The 15,000-nt window shown below is 45.3% G+C and overlaps 1 protein-coding gene across 1 annotated transcript in view; it reads right to left on the bottom strand.

The window, feature by feature from the left end:
* LOC121839285 (phosphatidylinositol 3,4,5-trisphosphate 5-phosphatase 2A-like) overlaps positions 1 to 15,000 on the bottom strand; it is a 61,967-nt gene that overhangs the window by 8,231 nt on the left and 38,736 nt on the right. The window contains exons 11-22 of the mRNA XM_042297636.1: positions 13,790 to 13,892; positions 13,006 to 13,202; positions 12,346 to 12,463; positions 12,166 to 12,262; positions 11,858 to 11,996; positions 11,502 to 11,601; positions 11,307 to 11,395; positions 7,469 to 7,550; positions 6,795 to 6,884; positions 6,563 to 6,676; positions 5,578 to 5,754; positions 157 to 312 (exon numbers count right to left, since the gene is read on the bottom strand). Of these exons, the coding sequence (XP_042153570.1) occupies positions 157 to 312; positions 5,578 to 5,754; positions 6,563 to 6,676; positions 6,795 to 6,884; positions 7,469 to 7,550; positions 11,307 to 11,395; positions 11,502 to 11,601; positions 11,858 to 11,996; positions 12,166 to 12,262; positions 12,346 to 12,463; positions 13,006 to 13,202; positions 13,790 to 13,892 (1,462 nt within the window). The remainder of the gene's footprint in view (positions 1 to 156; positions 313 to 5,577; positions 5,755 to 6,562; positions 6,677 to 6,794; positions 6,885 to 7,468; positions 7,551 to 11,306; positions 11,396 to 11,501; positions 11,602 to 11,857; positions 11,997 to 12,165; positions 12,263 to 12,345; positions 12,464 to 13,005; positions 13,203 to 13,789; positions 13,893 to 15,000) is intronic.

Here is a 15,000-nt window from a genome sequence, read left to right as displayed (position 1 = left end):
GACAGGCAGGCAGACAGGCAGACAGGCAGACAGCAGGCAGGCAGGCAGACAGACAGGCAGGCAGGCAGGCAGACAGGCAGGCAGACAGGCAGGCAGACAGGAAGACAGGCAGGCAGACAGACTGCCAGACTTGCAGACAGAGACAGACAGTGTTACCATAGAGCCTCTCCCTGGTGCCCATCCTCTCTGCTGGCACGCGGACCCTCATAGAACCTCTGATGTTGCCCGTCTCCTCCCCTCTGTGGGACAGGTAGGTATGGAACTGCTGTGCCGTGCTGCCTATCATGGACTTCAGAGCCACCACACACTCTCCTGAGGAGAAGACACACACCATCAGTATAACACACCAGAGTTTCATTATCTGGCTTTTGGCTGATTTTTATTTTATTTTATTTAAAGCTGATAAATAAAGTCGCATCAGCCAATTGTCAGGCAGAAAGAAAAAAAAATCCCAATTCAAAATAATTATTTTTTAGCCTTATCATTGATGGAAATAAATCTGACAGGTGCTCATTGGTCTAATAGGTTAATTTGCATAATTTTGTGAAATTAAATTGTGCATGTGTATTTTCATTAGTCGTTATGATTCTACAGCTGCTGGAGTGAAACATGCTTTCAGGAGCCCAATCATTTCACAACACATCTAAAACGCTTCAATTCCGTGTTAAAAAAACAGCTTCGATGGTCATGACCATAAAAAGCTACAAATAAAATGTAACTAGTAATTCCAAGTGCGCTTCTTATTTGCCCTGAAAGTGCTTTTAGGCAACGGTAGGAGGGCTTCAGCACAACACCACACACCACCTTTCACCGTCAAGCTGGAGGCAGTATTACGCATTTTGAAAACGTTTACTTAAATTGTGTGAAACCTTAACGTTTTACTTCATATTGTGAAGCAGGTCTTACCTTGCTTCAAAGTAGCAAAAAAATTATAAATGTGTCTATAAACGTGGAGGTAATTGTTTTAAAGACTTCCATATGTCATTGAAACCAGTAGACTATTGTTTTAAAGACGTCCATATGTCATTGAAACCAGTAGACTATTGTTTTAAAGACGTCCATATGTCATTGAAACCAGTAGACTATTGTTTTAAAGACGTCCATATGTCATTGAAACCAGTAGACTATTGTTTTAAAGACGTCCATATACCATTGAAACCAGTAGACTATTGTTTTAAAGACTTCCATATACCATTGAAACCAGTAGACTATTGTTTTAAAGACTTCCATATACCATTGAAACCAGTAGACTATTGTTTTAAAGACTTCCATATGTCATTGAAACCAGTAGACTATTGTTTTAAAGACGTCCATATACCATTGAAACCAGTAGACTATTGTTTTAAAGACGTCCATATGTCATTGAAACCAGTAGACTATTGTTTTAAAGACTTCCATATGTCATTGAAACCAGTAGACTATTGTTTTAAAGACGTCCATATACCATTGAAACCAGTAGACTATTGTTTTAAAGACGTCCATATACCATTGAAACCAGTAGACTATTGTTTTAAAGACGTCCATATGTCATTGAAACCAGTAGACTATTGTTTTAAAGACGTCCATATACCATTGAAACCAGTAGACTATTGTTTTAAAGACGTCCATATGTCATTGAAACCAGTAGACTATTGTTTTAAAGACTTCCATATGTCATTGAAACCAGTAGACTATTGTTTTAAAGACTTCCATATACCATTGAAACCAGTAGACTATTTCTCTTATGTTCTATTGGTTTTCATAATCAACTTTCGTTGTCCAAAGGCACAAGCCTAGTAATATTCACAACCCACGTTAGTTGTTGCCTCTTCATAACACCTACGTAAGAGTGTCAAAGCCCACTAAACCTACCAGGGTAGTTACTATATATACCTACATAAGAGTGTCAAAGCCCACTAAACCTACCAGGGTAGTTACTATATATACCTACATAAGAGTGTCAAAGCCCACTAAACCTACCAGGGTAGTTACTATATATGGCTGTGTTAAACCTACCAGGGTAGTTACTATATATACCTACATAAGAGTGTCAAAGCCCTCTAAACCTACCAGGGTAGTTACTTTATAGAAGGTTATAACACCTACATAAGAGTGTCAAAGCCCACTAAACCTACCAGGGTAGTTACTATATGGCTGGTTACCTACATAAGAGTGTCAAAGCCCACTAAACCTACCAGGGTAGTTACTATATATACCTACATAAGAGTGTCAAAGCCCACTAAACCTACCAGGGTAGTTACTATATATACCTACATAAGAGTGTCAAAGCCCACTAAACCTACCAGGGTAGTTACTATATGGATGGTTATAACACCTACATAAGAGTGTCAAAGCCCACTAAACCTACCAGGGTAGTTACTATATGGCTGGTTATAACACCTACATAAGAGTGTCAAAGCCCACTAAACCTACCAGGGTAGTTACTATATGGCTGGTTATAACACCTACATAAGAGTGTCAAAGCCCTCTAAACCTACCAGGGTAGTTACTATATGGCTGGTTATAACACCTACATAAGAGTGTCAAAGCCCTCTAAACCGACCACACAAGGTAAAACATTCCATTACACCATAGCCTACTCGTCAACAGTATGTTTACGTTATATAACGTTTTCTGAAAATGACCATATTCAATTATCATCATTGTAATTGCGGACACATTGACGTCAGACATGCACCTACCCCAATGCTCTGTTACTGATGACTGGGATGAATTCAGGAGCAGGACAAGACACCCTCTTTGTGACTGATGACTGACATAAGGGCCTGACAAAAGGGCCTGATATAAGGGCCTGATATAAGGGCCTGACAAAAGGGCCTGACATAAGGGCCTGGCAAAAGGGCCTGACAAAAGGGCCTGACATAAGGGCCTGACATAAGGGCCTGACATAAGGGCCTGACATAAGGGCCTGACATAAGGGCCTATATCTGGCTAATATGATTATGATGGTCATAATCATGTCAAACTGTATGTTCTCAGTCCAAGTAAAGTGACACAGGATGAACATAATGTTCTGGCCATAAGTTCTATATAATATCATGAAAAAAAACACGACTTAAGAATTCATTAAAACCTTCTGGAGGAACTAGTACCATCTGGAGGAACTAGTACCATCTGGAGGAACTAGTACCATCTGGAGGAACTAGTACCGCCTGGAGGAACTCTCTGGGGGGACTAGTACCGTCTGGAGGAACTAGTACTGTTGTAGTTACTGTCTGGAGGAACTAGTACCGCCTGGAGGAACTAGTACCGCCTGGAGGAACTAGTACCGCCTGGAGGAACTAGTACCGCCTGGAGGAACTAGTACCGCCTGGAGGAACTAGTACCGCCTGGAGGAACTAGTACCGTCTGGAGGAACTAGTACCGTCTGGAGGAACTAGTACCGCCTGGAGGAACTAGTACCTTCTGGAAGAACTAGTACCGTCTGGAGGAACTCTGGGGGGACTAGTACCGTCTGGAGGAACTAGTACTGTTGTAGTTACTGTCTGGAGGAACTATCACCGTCTGGAGGAACTAGTACCGCCTGGAGGAACTAGTACCGCCTGGAGGAACTAGTACCGCCTGGAGGAACTAGTACCGCCTGGAGGAACTAGTACCGCCTGGAGGAACTAGTACCGCCTGGAGGAACTAGTACCGTCTGGAGGAACTCTGGGGGGACTAGTACCGTCTGGAGGAACTAGTACTGTTGTAGTTACTGTCTGGAGGAACTAGTACCATCTGGAGGAACTAGAACCGTCTGGAGGAACTAGTATCGTCTGGAGGAACTAGTACCATCTGGAGGAACTAGTACCGTCTGGAGGAACCTAGTACCGTCTGGAGGAACTAGTACTGTTGTAGTTACTGTCTGGAGGAACTAGAACCATCTGGAGGAACTATCACCGTCTGGAGGAACTAGTACTGTCTTGTTATTAAGCTATATAAAACAACGGTCGTTGATGTGTTTGGCTGCATTTCAGATACATCTCCGTACATTTCAATGTTGCAGTAATACGACCTAAGCCTATAGCATTTGAGCGAGACAACGTTCTTTTCAGATAGCGAGCCCTGATCCCAAAGACTTGACTGCCCCCGCAAGGAGAGAAAGACAACTGCTCATTTTTTTACCAATCACGAGGCTCATTAGAATTTCATGATGCACCAGGAAAATTCTCTGCAACAAAAGCGTGATCAAGTTAAGATCTGACATCTGTAGCCTACTGCCACGTGAGCATTGCTGCGCTTCAAGTGTGAAGAAATAATTGATCAAGCTAAAACGTGCTGATCTGTTGCATCAGACTCGATGCTTTTTACATTTTCTGGGGGATGTGACCGAGGCCTAGTAGTTGTATGAATTTGGGATCTAGCGTCCAACAACTGTCTCAGAGTCTGTTTGGAATAGGCTATTTCATTCTCACACAGAAAGACAAAATAACAGGTAAGCTGTTATACTATGGAATGTAAATTAGTAGACGTGGACAGATCTTCTAACATCTTCAAAATGCTCATCTGAATTCGCTAAGAAGGGCGCACATTGTTGCATGTTGTGTTAATATGAATGACCATAATGTAAATGTGATGTGTGTGTTTCTGAGCACTAATCAGGTTGTGTTAATATGAATGACCATAATGTAAATGTGATTTGTGTGTTTCTGAGCACTAATCAGGTTGTGTTAATATGAATGACCATAATGTAAATGTGATGTGTGTGTTTCTGAGCACTAATCAGGTTGTGTTAATATGAATGACCATAATGTAAATGTGATTTCTGTGTTTCTGAGCACTAATCAGGTTGTGTTAATATGAATGACCATAATGTAAATGTGATGTGTGTGTTTCTGAGCACTAATCAGGTTGTGTTAATATGAATGACCATAATGTAAATGTGATGTGTGTGTTTCTGAGCACTAATCAGGTTGTGTTAATATGAATGACCATAATGTAAATGTGATGTGTGTGTTTCTGAGCACTAATCAGGTTGTGTTAATATGAATGACCATAATGTAAATGTGATGTGTGTGTTTCTGAGCACTAATCAGGTTGTGTTAATATGAATGACCATAATGTAAATGTGATGTGTGTGTTTCTGAGCACTAATCAGGTTGTGTTAATATGAATGACCATAATGTAAATGTGATGTGTGTGTTTCTGAGCACTAATCAGGTTGTGTTAATATGAATGACCATAATGTAAATGTGATGTGTGTGTTTCTGAGCACTAATCAGGTTGTGTTAATATGAATGACCATAATGTAAATGTGATTTCTGTGTTTCTGAGCACTAATCAGGTTGTGTACCCAATGCATATGGGTCCGGTAAATTTCTCAAAATGTCCAGTAAATTAAAATTCTGCCGGTAAAATGTTTCCTAAGGAAAACCCTGGAACACACACACTTGGAGACAGAACACACACACACACACACACACACACACACACACACACACACACTTGGACACACACACACACACACACACACACACACACACACACACACACACTTGGAGACAGAACACACACACACACACACACTTGGAGACAGAACACACACACACAGACAGACACTTGGAGACAGAACACACACAGACAAACAGACAGTGGTACCATAAGACTCGTATCCATCCAGTGATTTGACGGTGAGCAGCAGGTGTTGGTCCTGGAGATATTCTATCTCAGAGAGGAGGGGCTTCAGCGTGGTCAGCTGCTTATTGGACCAGCCCACACGCAGGAAGTTGACATTGTCACTGCTTTGACTGTCATTCTCATAACTCTTCTTAAACTCTACGGAGAGAGAGTGTGGAGAGAGAGGGAGTGTGGAGAGAGAAGGAGAGAGGGAGTGTGGAGAGAGAGGGAGTGTGGAGAGAGAGGAGTGTGGAGGAGAGAGAGGAGTGTGGAGAGTGTGGAGAGAAGGAGTGTGGAGAGGAGAGTGTGGAGAGAGGAGTGTGGAGAGGAGTGTGGAGAGAGAGGAGTGTGGAGAGAGAGGAGTGTGGAGAGAGAAGGAGTGTGGAGAGAGAGGGAGTGTGGAGAGAGAGGGAGTGTGGAGAGAGAGGGAGTGTGGAGAGAGAGGGAGTGTGGAGAGAGAGGGAGTGTGGGAGAGAGGGAGTGTGGAGGAGTGTGGAGAGAGAGGGAGTGTGGAGAGAGAGGGAGTGTGGAGAGAGAGGGAGTGTGGAGAGAGAGGGAGTGGGAGAGGGAGTGTGGAGAGAGAGGGAGTGTGGAGAGAGAGGGAGAGAGAGGAGTGTGGAGAGAGGGGAGTGTGGAGAGAGGGAGTGTGGAGAGAGAAGGAGTGTGGAGAGAGAAGGAGTGTGGAGAGAGAGGGAGTGTGGAGAGAGAGGGAGTGTGGGAGAGAGGGAGTGTGGAGAGAGGGAGTGTGGAGAGAGAGGGAGTGTGGAGAGAGAGGGAGTGTGGAGAGAGAAGGAGAGAGGAAGTGTGGAGAGAGAGGGAGTGTGGAGAGAGAGGGAGTGTGGAGAGAGGGAGAGAGGGAGTGTGGAGAGAGAGGGAGTGTGGAAATAAAATGTCATTAAGTCTCTAGAGTAGAACTTTGTGTGTGTGTGTGTGCGTGTGTGCGCGCGCGTGTGTGCGTGTGTCTCACCCTCCAGGCAGGTAGAGTAGAACTCGATAAAGAACTTGGTTCTGCTGGCCGTCTTCACTATGGCCTCAATATTCTCAAACTCTATATAGGCCTGTTCAGAGGACTTAGGCAGACCTGGAGAGAGAGAGAGAGAGAGAGAGAGAGAGACAGGGAGAGAAACAACATTTAAAACCCTTGGGTTATAGTGAGATAATCAACCCCCTTGTCTAGTCATCACAGTGAGTGGCCATACCTTTCTTGGAGACGAACTGTGAGGTGACCCCCACCTCAAATGTACCAAACACTGGGGAGTGGTCACTGGTCACCACGTCATCTGTACAGCCTGAGAGGGAAACATGATTTCATTTAAAAAATACAAAAAAAACAACAAAAAAAGGTATTTGGTATTTCATAAGGATCCCCATTAGCTGTTCCAAAAGCAGCAGCTACCCTTCCTGGGGTCCAACACAGAACATGGAACATAATACAGAACATTAATAGACATGAACAGCTCAAGGACAGAACTACATCAAAAACATTAAAGGCACACGTAGCCTACATATCAATACACACAAACTATCTAGGTCAGGGCTGCCCAACACTCTTCCTGGATATCTACCGTCTTGTGGGTTTTCAGTCCAGCCCTAATTTGGGAACTGTGTAAAGACCCCTGGTGGCATGTCTGGTGAGGTAAGTGTGTGTGTCAGAGCTGTGTGTAAGTTGACTATGCAAACAATTTGGGATTTTTAACACATTAATGTTTGTCATAAAATTAACAAGTGATGCAGTCAGTCTCTCCTCAACTCTGTACCAAATACAATGCTCTTAGTTTTAGAGATGTTCAGGACCAGTTTATTACTGGCCACCCATTCCAAAACAGACTGCAACTCCTTGTTGTACAGAGTTGTTGAAGATGCAGGGACTCACCATAGGAGTTACAAACAATGTGAGTCTCAGGGTAAGACTTCCATAGGATCCTGTCACACCAAGACGGGACGTTAGTCCTCATCTGAAAGAGAGAGAAAGAAGAGAGATGAGCGTGAACAGAGATCTCTCCATCTGAGCCTGTGTGTATGCGCTCGCTCGCACGCGCGTGTGTGTATTTGTGTGTGTAAAGGCAGTACTTTGTCCTGAATTTGTTAAAATGCTATTTTAGGCTGAAAAGGGGCAATCAGCGGTTGGGCCGAAAAGGGGCAATCAGCGGTTGGGCCGAAAAGGGGCAATCAGCGGTTGGGCCGAAAAGGGGCAATCAGCGGTTGTCACATCCATTTTCGTACTTCAAAACATATGATGTGTTCTCATTGATTGTTGAAGAATATAAGTAAGAAATGTCTCAGTTTAACTGTCACACTCCATCAGAACCCAAAATATAAGCTTGTTTTACTATGTTTGTTCAAGTAAATGTAAACATACACTACATCGCCTCAAAATATGGTTAAAACTATCATGTTGATATCTTGGATTGTCAGTCCTTGCATCCACAGCTCTGTCTATGGTTTTGAGAGTTTCTCCAGCCTCAGCCTCTTACTGAAACAGGGAACATGTTTCTCCAGCCTCAGCCTCTTACTGAAACAGGGTAACATGTTTCTCCAGCCTCAGCCTCTTACTGAAACAGGGAACATGTTTCTCCAGCCTCAGCCTCTTACTGAAACAGGGAACATGTTTCTCCAGCCTCAGCCTCTTACTGAAACAGGGGAACATGTTTCTCCAGCCTCAGCCTCTTACTGAAACAGGGGAACATGTTTCTCCAGCCTCAGCCTCTTACTGAAACAGGGGAACATGTTTCTCCAGCCTCAGCCTCTTACTGAAACAGGGGAACATGTTTCTCCAGCCTCAGCCTCTTACTGAAACAGGGGAACATGTTTCTCCAGCCTCAGCCTCTTACTGAAACAGGGGAACATGTTTCTCCAGCCTCAGCCTCTTACTGAAACAGGGGAACATGTTTCTCCAGCCTCAGCCTCTTACTGAAACAGGGGAACATGTTTCTCCAGCCTCAGCCTCTTACTGAAACAGGGGAACATGTTTCTCCAGCCTCAGCCTCTTACTGAAACAGGGGAACATGTTTCTCCAGCCTCAGCCTCTTACTGAAACAGGGGAACATGTTTCTCCAGCCTCAGCCTCTTACTGAAACAGGGGAACATGTTTCTCCAGCCTCAGCCTCTTACTGAAACAGGGGAACATGTTTCTCCAGCCTCAGCCTCTTACTGAAACAGGGGAACATGTTCTCCAGCCTCAGCCTCTTACTGAAACAGGGGAACATGTTTCTCCAGCCTCAGCCTCTTACTGAAACAGGGAACATGTTTCTCCAGCCTCAGCCTCTTACTGAAACAGGGGAACATGTTTCTCCAGCCTCAGCCTCTTACTGAAACAGGGGAACATGTTTCTCCAGCCTCAGCCTCTTACTGAAACAGGGGAACATGTTTCTCCAGCCTCAGCCTCTTACTGAAACAGGGGAACATGTTTCTCCAGCCTCAGCCTCTTACTGAAACAGAACATGGGAACATGTTTCTCCAGCCTCAGCCTCTTACTGAAACAGGGGAACATGTTTCTCCAGCCTCAGCCTCTTACTGAAACAGGGGAACATGTTTCTCCAGCCTCAGCCTCTTACTGAAACAGGGGAACATGTTTCTCCAGCCTCAGCCTCTTACTGAAACAGGGGAACATGTTTCTCCAGCCTCAGCCTCTTACTGAAACAGGGGAACATGTTTCTCCAGCCTCAGCCTCTTACTGAAACAGGGGAACATGTTTCTCCAGCCTCAGCCTCTTACTGAAACAGGGGAACATGTTTCTCCAGCCTCAGCCTCTTACTGAAACAGGGGAACATGTTTCTCCAGCCTCAGCCTCTTACTGAAACAGGGGAACATGTTTCTCCAGCCTCAGCCTCTTACTGAAACAGGGGAACATGTTTCTCCAGCCTCAGCCTCTTACTGAAACAGGGGAACATGTTTCTCCAGCCTCAGCCTCTTACTGAAACAGGGGAACATGTTTCTCCAGCCTCAGCCTCTTACTGAAACAGGGGAACATGTTTCTCCAGCCTCAGCCTCTTACTGAAACAGGGGAACATGTTTCTCCAGCCTCAGCCTCTTACTGAAACAGGGGAACATGTTTCTCCAGCCTCAGCCTCTTACTGAAACAGGGGAACATGTTTCTCCAGCCTCAGCCTCTTACTGAAACAGGGGAACATGTTTCTCCAGCCTCAGCCTCTTACTGAAACAGGGGAACATGTTTCTCCAGCCTCAGCCTCTTACTGAAACAGGGGAACATGTTTCTCCAGCCTCAGCCTCTTACTGAAACAGGGGAACATGTTTCTCCAGCCTCAGCCTCTTACTGAAACAGGGGAACATGTTTCTCCAGCCTCAGCCTCTTACTGAAACAGGGGAACATGTTTCTCCAGCCTCAGCCTCTTACTGAAACAGGGGAACATGTTTCTCCAGCCTCAGCCTCTTACTGAAACAGGGGAACATGTTTCTCCAGCCTCAGCCTCTTACTGAAACAGGGAACATGTTTCTCCAGCCTCAGCCTCTTACTGAAACAGGGAACATGTTTCTCCAGCCTCAGCCTCTTACTGAAACAGGGGAACATGTTTCTCCAGCCTCAGCCTCTTACTGAAACAGGGAACATGTTTCTCCAGCCTCAGCCTCTTACTGAAACAGGGAACATGTTTCTCCAGCCTCAGCCTCTTACTGAAACAGGGGAACATGTTTCTCCAGCCTCAGCCTCTTACTGAAACAGGGGAACATGTTTCTCCAGCCTCAGCCTCTTACTGAAACAGGGGAACATGTTTCTCCAGCCTCAGCCTCTTACTGAAACAGGGGAACATGTTTCTCCAGCCTCAGCCTCTTACTGAAACAGGGGAACATGTTTCTCCAGCCTCAGCCTCTACTGAAACAGGGGAACATGTTTCTCCAGCCTCAGCCTCTTACTGAAACAGGGAACATGTTTCTCCAGCCTCAGCCTCTTACTGAAACAGGGGACATGTTTCTCCAGCCTCAGCCTCTTACTGAAACAGGGGAACATGTTTCTCCAGCCTCAGCCTCTTACTGAAACAGGGGAACATGTTTCTCCAGCCTCAGCCTCTTACTGAAACAGGGGAACATGTTTCTCCAGCCTCAGCCTCTTACTGAAACAGGGAACATGTTTCTCCAGCCTCAGCCTCTTACTGAAACAGGGAACATGTTTCTCCAGCCTCAGCCTCTTACTGAAACAGGGAACATGTTTCTCCAGCCTCAGCCTCTTACTGAAACAGGGGAACATGTTTCTCCAGCCTCAGCCTCTTACTGAAACAGGGGAACATGTTTCTCCAGCCTCAGCCTCTTACTGAAACAGGGGAACATGTTTCTCCAGCCTCAGCCTCTTACTGAAACAGGGAACATGTTTCTCCAGCCTCAGCCTCTTACTGAAACAGGGGAACATGTTTCTCCAGCCTCAGCCTCTTACTGAAACAGGGGAACATGTTTCTCCAGCCTCAGCCTCTTACTGAAACAGGGAACATGTTTCTCCAGCCTCAGCCTCTTACTGAAACAGGGGAACATGTTTCTCCAGCCTCAGCCTCTTACTGAAACAGGGGAACATGTTTCTCCAGCCTCAGCCTCTTACTGAAACAGGGGAACATGCTTTGTTATTGTTTCTGCTGCTGATTACCACTTTACGGAGTTAGGGGTTTACTCCCCAAAAAGTCTAGAAAATGTACGAGAATAAAGCTCTGTGTGAGTGTGTGAGTGAGTGTGGTGTGTGTGTGTGTGTGTGTGTGTGTGTGTGTGTGTACCCCTGTGGCCTTCTGTTTCTGCCACACGTATGTATCTCTAGACCCGCGTTCATAACGGTAGGTGGGTGGGTAGGATATCTCCTCCTCCGCTGTACCAAAGGATACACAAACACACATTACAACAGTCTTTCACAGAGTACAGCAGAGCGCATAGACAATGAGGGGAAGGAGTGTGTGTGTGTGTGTGTAACTGACCAAAGCGTAGGAACACCTTGTTCTTCTCTCTCTCCAGGTTGAGCTGGTCCACCTTCAGCAGAGGATCAAACTCTTTCCTGTTGATGTAGTTCAGGATCTCCTGAGAGAGACAGAGAGAGAGAGAGAGAGAGAGACAGAGAGACAGAGAGACAGAGAGAGAGAGAGAGAAAGAGAGACAGAGAGAAAGCGAGAGAGAAAAAGAGAGAGACAGAGACAGAGAGACAGAGAGAGAGAGAAAAAGAGAGAGACAGAGAAAGACAGAGAAAGCGAGAGAGAGAGTGAGAGAGAGGGTGTGTGTGCCTGCATCCATGCATGTGTTTGTGCATGTGTCTCCTTGTGTATGTGTGTTATGGTACCTGTATGTCCATGTCCAGCCTGTAGTTGAGGTCTCCCAGCCAGAAGAGGTGTGTGAAGCGTAGAGAGATGTCAAAGGAGCTCAGCTGTTTATCTCCTAGAGAGAGCAGCCGCAGGATATCCAGGTAGTTCTGGTTCCTCCTGCAGGGGTCAGGGAAGGAAGAGTGGTGAAGAGCACCCTATCCCCTGTTTAGTACACTACTTATGACCTCAGTGAGTTTGCTGCTAATATGGAGTCCTGTCAAACTTCAAATAATGAGTCATACTGTATAGTTTTACATTTGAATGCAGAAGAGGAGTGTCTGCGTACCTGCCGATCTTTTCGTTGCCTGATGTCAGGTGACAGTTCACAAAGCCGAAGGAAGTTCCATTAAACATGAAAGACACGCCCACTGCCCCTTTGTTACCTAGCAACAAGAAACGACAAACACACAGCATGAATATAGTGAATTGTTTGTTAGTGTGAGAGAGTGCGAGAGTGAGATCTTACCCAGCGTATTAGCAATGCCCGTTTTAACACTGGACACGCCCACATGACTGATGCGGTTTTCATGTTCTGGTTTCACCAGCACCGCTATCTTAATGTTCCACAGAGTCTGGACCGCGATCTAGAACCCAGGAGAGCAGAACAGAGTAACATGGAAGTTAACCTCAGGAGTAAACCCAACCATTCTACCATGCTGCTTCTCAGACCAAGCTCCTTATCCCCTAACGGGACCATCCCTACCGCCACCTTATCCCCAACGGGACCATCCCTAACAACACCTTATTCCCCAACGGGACCATCCCTAACAACGCCTTATTCCCAAACAACACCTTATTCCCCAACAACACTTTATTCCCCAACAACACCTTATTCCCCAACAACACCTTATTCCCCAACAACACCTTATTCCCCAACAACACCTTATTCCCCAACAACACCTTATTCCCCAACAACACCTTATTCCCCAACAACACCTTATTCCCCAACGGGACCCTCCCTAACAACTCCTTATTCCCCAACGGGACCATCCCTAACAACGCCTTATTCCCCAACAACACCTTATTCCCCAACAACACCTTATTCCCCAAAGGGACAATCCCTAACACCTCATTCCCCAGGTAGTGGACTACTATTGACCAGAGCCCCATTCCGCCTCTCTCTCACCGGTTTGTAATCCAGCTCTGTGTGTTCTTTGAGTGCGGTGCGGAGTGAGTCGACCCACTCACGGTCACACACAGAGTTCTCCTGTGTTCCGAACACGTAGAGGTCATGAGGAATGGTTACGGTCATCTCATCCAGCGTCTTCCCCAGCCCACGACACAACAGCCAGGAACCCACCGCCTTGGGGGAGGGCACAGAACCTACACACACACACACACACACACACACACACACACACACACACACACACACACACACACACACACACACACCAATTCAAGTGATGGTTTAAGGTTAAGACTTCTAGAACTAATGGAATATTCTCCTCATAAGGAGGATTTGACGGTTTGAGTGCGAGTGTGAGAGAGAGTGCGAGTGTGTGAGTATGTGAGAGATGTGTGAGTGTGTGAGAGATGTGTGAGAGAGAGTGTGACTGTGAGAGAGTGTGACTGTGAGAGAGAGTGACTGTGAGAGAGAGTGTGACTGTGAGAGAGAGTGTGACTGTGAGAGAGAGTGTGACTGTGAGAGAGTGTGTGACTGTGAGAGAGTGTGTGTGACTGTGAGAGAGTGTGTGTGACTGTGAGAGAGAGTGTGACTGTGAGAGAGAGTGTGACTGTGAGAGAGAGTGTGACTTTGAGAGAGAGTGTGACTGTGAGAGAGAGTGTGAGAGAGTGTGTGAGTGTGAGATAGTGTGAGAGAGTGTGAGAGAGTGTGAGACTGTGAGAGTGTGTGTGTGAGAGAGTGTGTGTGTGTGTGTGAGAGAGTGTGTGAGTGTGTGAGCGCTCACCCATGTTCCAGGTCCCTATAAAGATGGAGATCATGTCTGGTTCGTCCTGGTTGGAATGTTTGTTCTTCATCAGCTGCAGCAGCTGACAAAATGCCTCCCGCTTCTGACAACACGCACAGAGTGCAGTTAGTGTGTGTATAAAATGGAGGATGTGGCGGACTGTATATTCTTAGGTTTGATATTGGGCAATTCCACGATAACTGAGTGATGCTGAAAACCCATTTACTTGAAGAACAGTGCAGATTAGAGGTCGACCGATTATGATTTTTCAAGGCCGATACCGATTTATTGGGGGCCCAAAAAAGCCGACACCGATTAAATCATCCCTTTTCATTTTATTTTTATTTGTAATAATGACAATTACAACAATACTGAATGAACACTTATTTTAACTTAATATAATGCATCAATAAAATCAATTTAGCCTCAAATAAATAATGAAACATGTTCAATTTAGTTTAAATAATGCAAAAACAAAGTGTTGGAGAAGAAAGTAAAAGTGCAATATGTGCCATGTAAAAAAGCTAACGTTTAAGTTCCTTGCTGAGAACATGAGAACATATGAAAGCTGGTGGTTCCTTTTAACATGAGTCTTCAATATACCCGGGTAAGATGTTTTAGGTTGTAGTTATTATAGGACTATTTCTCTCTATACCATTTGTATTTCATATACCTTTGACTATTGGATGTTCTTATAGCCACTTTAGTATTGCCAGTGTAACAGTATAGCTTCCATCCCTCTCCTCGCCCCTACCTGGGCTCGAACCAGGAACACGTCGACAACAGCCACCCTCGAAGCAGCATTACCCATGCAGAGCAAAGGGAACAACCGCTCCAAGTCTCAGAGCAAGTGACATCACCGATTGAAACGCTATTAGCGCGCACCTCGCTAACTAGCTAGCCATTTCACATCGGTTACACCAGCCTAATCTCGGGAGTTGATAGGCTTGAAGTCATAAACAGCTCAATGCTTGAAGCACAGGGAAGAGCTGCTGGAAAATGCACAAAAGAGCTGTTTGAATGAATGCTTACGAGCCTGCTGGTGCCTACCACCGCTCAGTCAGACTGCTCTATCAAATCATAGACTTAACTATAACATAATAACACACAGAAATACGAGCCTTAGGTCATTAATATGGTTGAATCCGGAAAAGATCATTTCGAAAATAAAACATTTATTCTTTCAGTGAAATACGGAACCGTTCGGTATT

The sequence above is a fragment of the Oncorhynchus tshawytscha genome, linkage group LG14 (assembly GCF_018296145.1).
Source record: "Oncorhynchus tshawytscha isolate Ot180627B linkage group LG14, Otsh_v2.0, whole genome shotgun sequence".
NCBI lineage: Eukaryota > Metazoa > Chordata > Actinopteri > Salmoniformes > Salmonidae > Oncorhynchus > Oncorhynchus tshawytscha.
The sequence above is the reverse complement of the archived record's forward strand: the minus strand, read 5'-3'. Positions and strand labels throughout refer to the sequence as shown.